At 37.2% G+C, this 10,202-nt stretch overlaps 1 protein-coding gene across 1 annotated transcript in view; it reads left to right on the top strand.

Moving 5' to 3' along the window:
• The first annotated feature begins 8,901 nt into the window (after positions 1 to 8,901).
• Positions 8,902 to 10,202, top strand: part of LOC118749895 (aspartate and glycine-rich protein-like) — a 12,218-nt gene continuing 10,917 nt past the window's right edge. The window contains exon 1 of the mRNA XM_036484665.1: positions 8,902 to 8,942. Within this exon, the coding sequence (XP_036340558.1) occupies positions 8,902 to 8,942 (41 nt within the window). The remainder of the gene's footprint in view (positions 8,943 to 10,202) is intronic.

The raw sequence follows: 10,202 nt of genomic DNA, 5'->3' as shown, positions 1-10,202 counted from the left end.
GCTTTGCACCACACACACACACACACACATCTCCACAGCTGTCTAATGCAATACAAAGCATTGTTTGGCAATTTTATGATTTTTCTTTCTTCTTTCTAAAGAAGACTCACTCCTCCCATTGCTCGTATGCAACTTATGAGCTTCTTGACAAACATGTACTCGTAGTTGAAACTTTTCCTATGCAAATTTGTTTCAATCTGTTAACTATTTAATCAAGCATGAGCTAAATGACAGCTATTTGAAAAGTTTTACGAACTAAGAGAATGTTTTCCACAATTTTGTTCTTTCTTTTTGTCTTTCCATAAATAAGTATGTACATAAATACATTAGACCGTACCAAGTTATGAGAAAACAAAAAAGTTCGCCGTACACATCTGAGTCCCCCTCGAGTACACTCCTGATTAATAATCGATTAATGAAACACAAAACTACGATACAATTAAACCGTAAATTGTACAAAAATAATCGATTAATTTAATCAAATGATTAATCGCTGCCACCTTTAACCATAACCATAAGAAGTGGACATACATTTTTCTTTGAAAAAAAAAAACATTCCCAAGCTTTGGTTATTTTAATATCGCACATATATTTTATGTTTTATTTATTTATTTATATTTTATTTTAGTTGTTGGTCATTTAAAAACTGGACATATATTTTCGGTTTTTTAAAACTGGTCATTGGTTTTTTATTAATCTCCCAATTGGACATTAAATTTTGATAGCTGTAAAGTAGGCAGGAATTTTTGTTAATTCAAAAATTAGACATCATTTTTTGTTCATTTAAAAACTAAACATAAATTGCTTACTCACCTAAAAAGTGGACAAATATTTTTCTAGGCTTAAATTCTAGTCATCGGGTTTTAGTAATTGAAAAAATTTGACATAAATTTTTAAAATTTTATATATTTAAAATTCGGACATACAATTTTATTTAAGTTTATTGTTCACTTGAATGATCATCGGATTCTAGTAAATATAATATAACATAAATTTTTATTTACTTAAAACTAGACATGAAATTATGGGCGTTTAAAAACAGGAAATAAATATTTGTTTATTTCAAAAACATATATAGTTTACATTTACTTAAAACTGGACACTAAATTTTAGTAAACTAAAACTGGGCATAAATATTTCTCTATGTATTCATAAATTTTTGGTCATATACAAAGTAGACATAATGGTCATTAAAACCGGACATGATTTTTTTAGTCAATTAAAATCTGGGCATAAACTTTAGGCCATTTGCTGGCCGAACATAATTTTTTTATAATTTTAAATTATGACCAGACTTTTTATTTGCAGATTTCAAAAAACCAAAAAAAAAATTTACATAATTAAAATTATCAAGAATGTTTGTATATCGCCACATAAATATACCAATAAATTATGTCTAAGGTTTGAATGTATGACCAGTTTTTACCTTGGAGCTTTTGAAAGAAATGTTTTCCAAGATTGCATACAAATGTCATTGAATATTTTGGCAGATGACAAAAGTCTTACTACCAAGGGTGGGCGTGAAAAAATTCCGGTGTCATATCACTAAAAACCCTCTGTTTCCACATGCAATTTTTGTAATGGTGCAATTTTTGGTCAATGTTTATCATTTCAATCTCTAGTGTGAATGCGGCATAAAATATGTAACTTTTTATTTTTTGGTGACCCATTCTAAAGTGCATACGCATTTGAGCCTAAATATATGTAAATAAATTTTTGCAAAGTGAAAATTATGCTTCATTTTATTTTTCCTTTTTTCCATTAGACATACTGTACCAAAAAACTTGTATTTTTATGTTCTAAAATTGTTGCTGTAACAACTTAAATACAGCGACTTTGTCAGCAGAATATAAACATTTCAGGCTCATATAAAATTTTATTTATGTTAATATGACATAGAAACCTTCATAAAATAAATTTTTTTATTTAATATCTCCCAAATATTTGCAACAAAAGTATTTGCGAAATTTTATTAAAGCGGCTTTTTGCCTTTTATGCGGCAACTTATGCGCCAATTTTGTCATTTAAAAATTTGCTATGAAATGAAATAGCTTGCCATATCACCTATTACACTCAAATATTTGTTAAATAAAGTACCTGCAGTACATACATACCTACATATTTTTGTCTACAAACATACGTACATATATGTTAAATGTTTTGCCAACACTGCACATACCGAACCTAGTTTTTGTGTGTTTGTAACAAGGCTTCTGTAAATATTACCTTACGACCCCCAGCTCGACATAATCACAGCTAAATCACCTGCAAATTTCATTTCACAGCCGGATAAACACATTCCCATATCCTCGGCTTTTGTACCCGCACAATCCGCCTATTCCTTTCACAGCTACCTCAATAATAGTCGCCCATTGCTTAGCCACAGCACACTTCAACGCGTCGCAGCGCTGTACGGCCTGCCAGCTAACCCTGCTGCCTTTTACTCGTAACTCCCTTGGTAGCTGCCACTGTTGCAATATTCTTCTGTCACCCAAAACGTTGTCATATTTTCCACTTCTTTCATTTCAATCCCAGTCGACTCGCATATCCCTTAGCGGCAAACTCAAATGTTCGGTTTGCTGGCTATGCTGCCTATTCGCCTACCTATGAATATTTATTTATTTTCTGCTCACTCGCCTTTTCACTTTGTGTGTACTTGCCGGCATGAGATTGTCAACCCTCATTACAAAGGACGAGGATTGTGCGCTTATAGATGTGGGTTTGTATAAATGAATTCATAAATGAATTTGTTTCCTAGCACATAAAATTCGTAATAGAGTTAAATCAAGTTAGGGTATAGGTAAATATGAGAACTTCTTTTAGTATCCAGTTATGAGAATTTGCTTGCTGCTTGCATAAAAAACGTATATTTTCTGCAGTCTCAGAGAGGTTGAATTCGCTTTATGGCTGCGAAGAAAGTGCGAAGGGACTTCAACTTTGGAACTCCATCTCATTTATTGACTTATTATGAACAGGCCTCTCATATCTGAGAAAGTAGTTCATCCCTTAAAGAGGTTAGGTTAGCGAGCTGCCTCCGTAGATGGAGGCCCACTTTGACACGACTATTCTGTCCGCTGTGAAGTATGCTCTTAAGAGGATAGAGAGAAAAGGGCACAGAGGTAGGGAAAGAAGAAGAAAGTATGGGAGAATGACGACATCTATAGCTTCTTGTACGAGAAACGCAACGTGCACGCAACGAAGCTCTTCAAGCGTCTGATGTGCATTCTCGAGAGCTTAACGGCAGTGTGTAAAAATTTTTACCGAAGGTGCTTAAACCTTAGGCTCGCCAAGGCAGGACACCATAGCAGCAGGTGTTGAGATGATTCCACCTCATCATCCTCCATGCAGCTGTTACAGTAAGGGTCATCGAGGATATTTAGTCTTACGGCATGCTTACCTATCGCACAATCGACACTTAGTATTCCCACCAATTGCGAGAGATGTAGGCTTAGTCTTAAGCGCTCTACAGGCCACCTCCGCCGGACTACTCGTGGCCAGAAGGATTTTGCCACCATGCCTTCCAAGGTCTTCGCCCGGCTGAGCTAACTAAATGCTCATCTGTCCAGAAACAGACCCCACGAAGTCAGCGGAACTCCCTTCCCTATCCTGAAGTAATTCCTTAAGGGTTCCCTGTTTTGCAAGCTCATTGGCCATAGAGTTTCCAGCGATTTAACTGTGAACTGGAACCCAAATAAGCTTAATAGCGCATTAATCCGATGCGGTCGATAGGTAAGTAAGATATACCAATTACAACAGCAGAGTCTTCTTCTGGTCGACAGCATCTACTTTCCACTTTTTCAATGCGCAGAGAGATAGACTCAATACTCTCATGTAGCTTAGCCGAGAACTTTCGCTCGAGCGAGGCGTTCTCAACAGACAATCGAGTGTAGAGACAACTAATTTGCTCTTGAATCCTCTCTTCTAGCAACTGAATTTGGTTTTGCTTTGATTTCAGAGCTGCGAGTACGGAATCAGCGAAAGAACCGTAACTCTCATTGCATACATTTTTTGAGCAGGCGAATCTTTGAGTGAAGTTTGGGCTTTTCGCTTACCGGCTGAATCCATATGAGGTGTTTTGCTTGCTTGGTTGCAACAGGTTCAGCTAAAGGCAGAAAATGAATACTTTGTAGAATTTTGATGAATGATTTGTAGAATTTTTCTAACAAACTACGGAAGCATGACCCATAATCGGGCCAACACTTCTCTAGTAACTCTGAGTTCAGACTAAAAAATCGCCTACTAAATAGCAATAAGTCCCGAGTGGGCTTACTAAGACTTTTATCTAAACGCGATTTCTATCTAAACTTCCAGATATTTAAGAGGAAAAAGAGGATCCCACGTTCGCGTTGAAGACGTCACTGGCACATGAAGTTGATGGATGTGACATTGTCTAAGTATACGATAAAAAACGGTGTTGAGCGAAGCGAAGCTTTAAATTGCTGTAAATACTATATGAAAGTTTTATACAGCAAGAAGTATTTTGGAGACGAAAGAAGAAATGTTTGTGATTTTAACTGACCATAACCACTATTTCAGTCCCTTTTCATTGAAGGAAGAAAGTTAGATAGATATCAATATAAAGTGTGCACTGTGACCTTGGGGTCTATTGTGCAGGTCAAAAGGACTTCCGTAGGTAGAGAGGGAATGCTCATGCTGAAGCTATATCAGGCATATGTTCCTATGTAGTCTCCTGGAAATGGCATAACACTATCGACTTGTAGAGGTACAGGTGTCTCTATGGCCGAGTCACAGAAGCGGCAGAGATTGTTTGAGGAAATTCCCCAAGTGTGTAAATGACCCTTCAGCCTGCAGTGCTAAGCCGACTATGAGCCCACCTGTCCAGGATCAGGACGCAGGTTGCTAACGTAACGCCTGTGCCCTCCTTGTCTAAGGCCCTCCGCCTAGAGCGTTTCCTGCCTAGCCAATTAATCAGCCGTGCAATTTCCGTACCCTGGAACCCATATCAGCTTGATTAAATCAGCTTGATTTGGAAGTATTTCGAGGCGGTTGAAAGAGATGTCAGGCATTCGCTGACCAGTTTTGACCGTGCCATTACCTATCCCAGCGCCCTGATTGCGGCTTCGATATGAAAGTAAATGTTTACTTTCCTAGTCGGCATAACATTGGTGCATAGGCAATCGGCTGCCTCTTTTATAGCGGCCACAACTGTCTGAAAGACGCTACAGAGATTCGGCAGTCTAAACTTAAGACCTATTGAGAGTTTCTGGATGTATACACATCAGTTAACTCTTCCGTCCAGCTTCGATCCGTCCTACCCGACCTCTACTTCAGATACTCTCATCCCTTTAATCTCTAGGGCGGGTGAAGCGGAAAAGTCCATGCCAACAAAGTGCTCCTTCCTCTTTGGTACTTTTAAAGACTTCATTTGGCAGCCTAAGTGTTAACTTAGTTTTTACCACTCTTAGTACTAGGGCTTTTTGAAGCCTGATAGCTGCAGTGATTGAAGAAAGGCCTTTGCTGTAAGTCCTCGCCCTTCGGCCTAGACTCAGGACGGCTAGGGTTAAATGCATCAGTCAAAATTCCATTTAATCTGTTAACTTCACAGAATTCAAGCTTTAATTTCTGTGCTCTAACTTGGGAAAGTTAATACAAAATGCGCTTCTGAAGATATACATGTTTGTATTCCTGTAATTCCTTTAAGTTCGTTAATTTCCTTGACTTCTGCCCCCAGCACAAACTCGATAATTCTGTAGACTGATGAAACACTACATGGTGAGATATGATCATTACATAGTTCTTAAATAGTACATAGGACTAAAAGAAAAAGGGAACGACACCGCTCTTTGAGAGCATCAATTCAATTTGTAGTAACTGCTAGATTTTCAGAGCCCATGGAGGTCCTTCTGCATTCACTCCGGTTCGACACCGTGAATGCGGCAGTGAAGTCTATCAGTAAACTTCTATCACCCGATTATAAGATTCAGTTATTTACATTTCACTTCTTTTGTCTCTCAATTTTACAATTCCACCAGCTGTCACTGATCCAACACCCATCCGTTCGTTATAAATGCGCTCATTTGTATTCATTTCTACAACCAGTTGCCGGCACTACCTCCCCCTCTTTGGGAGTGGCAAACACGCATTTTACCTTTGACAGCCAGCACTACAAAATTTTGCCACTTACTTCTACTCAACAAATTTTTAAACGAACATTTTTTTTTTGTTTTTGTTCGTCCTTCATTTTACGCCACTACTAACAATTAGTAGTGGTAAAAAGTAGTTAGTTTACCTACTTTTAGTCAGTTTCTGTCTAATTGCCACTAAATTTATTTGGGTACTTTTCCAAGTTTTTCCTGTGCTTTTTCTTCCGGTTTTAATTTTGGGGCCAACTTTTTCTCGAGCCGTTTAATTTGGTTTCTGGCAAGTGCTCAAGTGTTGTTAATTATATATTTAGAGCACGTGCCGCAGCATTTAATACTTTTATCGTTCGCTTTATCTTTTCTACGCTAGTGGCTTTGGATTTTTTCTTGTAGATGGCCGGACCAGCTTTAGTTTTTTATTGAAGTCTACTTTAAGGCGATTTTTTGTAATAAAGGATTTGCTTCGGAGATCTTTGCACTCTAGATTTGAAATAAAAAATATTTTAAGTTTTAGTAGTGCGTATTTAGGAGTGGGAGAGCGAAATTGAAAAATCAATATCTGTCGACTTTTTTTTAGGAATTATTTTAGTACAACCCAGCTGCTCTTTACTTTTGATTCGTAGCAATTTTTTTCACTATTTTCACATGCATTATCATAGCCGTATAATGTACCGCGCATACATACTTATATTTATACACAAGCACACTCAGCTCCCTATACTCGATTTCATGACTAATTTGCTTTTGGAACTTTTTGATTTGATTTTACAGCGAAATTGTTGTCGACTGCTACCTCACTTTTGCTGTCTACCGCTTTTGCTGTGTTTTTAGCCGCAAGTTCCTCGTCTCCTTTGTATTGAGGCGCTGTGGCAATGCAAGAATATGAATGCCAAACTGGTTTTTAACTTTTATTTTTGTAATTTGTTTTGTTTCTTTGTTGCTGGCGTTGCTTTTCAATTTATAAAATCGACGATTTTTTTATTATGGCTAGTCACGAAACGAAACGTCGCGGCGTAATGTCAGTCATTTCATAGATACGTAGTAAATTCATACTTACATACAGATATATGTATGCATGCAGTGAAAAATGCAGTTGTGCACTAGAAATTTTTAATTATATTTTTGTACGTATATAGGTTAGCATGAATGTAAAGCATATAGTACATAGGTATAATAAGAGTATACTGTGAGTGTCAGTCAAAATAGCACAGAAATTTTCTCCCATATTTTGAAATAAATTTTGTTTTATTCAAATTTTATTAATTTAAATAAAAATATAGTTCATACTACAACAAAATACATAAAACTTTACAAGATCCATAAAACTAAAAATTTCTTAAAAAAAATTTCTAACAATTAAAAAAAATCGTCTAATTTGAAGAAATTTCATACTTTTTATTCAGAATTTTTAGAATTTGTTTGGGTATTTAGTTTTATAGCTCATTTAATTTTAGTTTATAATAAAGTGCAAGTTGCACATTTTCTTCCATATAACGCATGAAGAAAATCTATTTTTATATAGAAAAAAATGCGCAACACCCTGGACAAAAAAAAAACACTCAACTAAAATGTAATGGGCTACAAAACTTTGTACCCCAAAAAAAAATTAAAAAAAGTTAAAATTTATGGTAAAGCATTTGCTATCCTCGGTAAGATTTCGGTTAGCATTACCGCCATTCAAGAAATTTGCCAGATGGGGCATGGGCGCACCTTGCGACTTCCACTATGTACAACTTCCATGTAAAGCAGCGTAAATTCGGTATCGGATTTGTGGTGGTTGAAGAGAGACTCCGTCGCCGAGTGCTGCCGTTCACCACGGTGGACGAGCGTCTAACCACAATCCACATCAACACGAGATTTTTTTTTGTTCGTTTCCCCAACTTAAGTGATTTCGGAAGAGTAGTAATTATTACAGTGATCATTGACAGATTGACGACCTTAGAGAGATATTCAACAAATTTCTCTGCTACAAGTTAATTCCTTGAACGGGTAAATCGGCGGATAACTCTGTAATCAAATACAAACTAACAAAGGTTGGGGTACGTGATGATCACGGAAGCATTACCCACAATGCCCTTATAAAACCCTAGGACCTTCACTTTTTACCTTTGGACTTATATGGTAAACTAAAAAAGCAAGCTGTAATGCTATTAGACTAGAAGATCTTCCAGCAGTCTTCAGGCGTCTTGACTACACAGTCCCGCCCACTGGACTTAGGATTCATTTCCAACCAAGGATTTCCTCAAGGCGTTCTGATAGCTCCAAATTAGACCTGAAGCTATGAATTGGAGTATACTCGTAAGGAACTCTCACTTGGCCTCAGTTTTCGTCTGCTAGATCTGTGCAGCGCTTTTCAAGCTGAACGTACAGAAATCGACGAAATTGGAAAATGAATGATCGAATGATCGGTAGCAGTACCTACATATATTTCTGATAGCCAGGAAGCTATCAAAGCACTTAATTCTGATAAATCGGTCATGGAATATAGACGTATCCTAAATGAGCTGACAAGGAGATACGTAGCCCAAATTGTATGGTTGCCAGACCATAGAGATGTGCCAGGCAACTGTGTTCCGGATGAACTGGTAAGGAAAGGCACCTTTCGGTCAGCAGTCATTACTGCTCGATAAGCGTGCATTCCGCTATCTTCCTGCAAACTCTGGGTGGAGAATAATTTATCGAACAAGGAAACACAAGATGGTCTGCGGAACCCACGTACAGGACAGCAACGGATAAATGGCCTAAGTTCGATAAGCTCAGATCTAGGCTCTACTTGGATTGGAGCTACCACTACTCCGGCATGTCATTGGATTTCTCACCGGGCATTGCCTGGAAGGATTGGTATGCAGTCAAACGATTACTGTCGTAGCTGTTGTGATTAGGAGGAATTCGAATTCGAGTATTATCTATGCCACTGCCCTGCTTTGACGAGGGCGAGCTACTACCTACTATTATGTGCGCTTCATTAGGGCCACAAATTAGTTTTACTTCTAAGGTAAGAGAAGGTATGTAAGGAGTCTCTAACATGGCAGCACAATGGACCCACAGTGATCTAAGTCTGTACTTTTCCTGTGATGGATGGGGACAGCCAAGATGATCTAACCTAACCTAAGTTTAACCAATTTCGAACTCCCGGCGACACGGTCAAATATTCACCGATTTCAAAATAAAACAAGTAAGAGCAGCGCTGTCTTCGGCTATGCCGAAGGCTTCATACCTTTCATGAACATCTGCAAATTTTACTTTGACAGATTACTGCTTTTGAATACATCTGCATACATCGATAGAGGAGTTACATACTTATATAAAAAATCACATCTAAACAATCAGAGGTATGGAAGATATACTTTATATGGCACCAATCTAAGTGATTTTCACTGCTATGTGATCGGTATGTAAACCGGTAACACAATTTATTGGGTTTAGTTTCCTACATAAAGGATATATCTGAACAATCAGTGCCATAGGAGATAAAGCTTATACAGCATAGATTTTGACGATTTTCTCAGTAGACTTTGTATTATTATTTATAAAATATCTTACGAAATTTATCGGTTTTAGCTGTTCAAATAAAGGAGTTTTACAGTAAAATCCCATATCTGAACAATCAGATGTATGGAAGATACATATATGTTATAGTCACCCGATCCTTGTTATTTTCACTGTAAGTATTTTGTAAATAATGAGTGAAAGTGGTGCGAAATTTCATGTTCCTAGCTGCATAAATGGAGGAGTTGTGATAAAAGGCCTCATATCTGAACAATCAGTTGTATGGGGGCTACAGGTTATAGTGACCCGATCTTTGTTATTTTCACTGTAAGTCTTCTGTTGATAATGAGTGAAAACAGCGCGAAATTTCATGGTCCTAGCTACATAAATGGATGAATTATAACGAAAAATCTCATATCTGAACAATCAGTTGTATGGGAGCTATAGGTTATAGTTACCCGATCTTTTTAATTTTCACTGTAAGTTTTCTGTTAATAATTATTGAAAACAGTGCGGAATTTCATGTTCCTATCTATATAAATGGAGGAGTTATAACGAAAAATTTTATATCTGAACAATCAGTTGTATGGGAGCTATAGGTTATAGTGACCC

The sequence above is a fragment of the Rhagoletis pomonella genome, unplaced genomic scaffold, assembly GCF_013731165.1.
Source record: "Rhagoletis pomonella isolate Grant_MI unplaced genomic scaffold, Rhpom_1.0 Rhpom_scaffold_00079, whole genome shotgun sequence".
Taxonomy (NCBI): domain Eukaryota; kingdom Metazoa; phylum Arthropoda; class Insecta; order Diptera; family Tephritidae; genus Rhagoletis; species Rhagoletis pomonella.
This window is presented reverse-complemented; position numbering and strand designations above follow the sequence as displayed.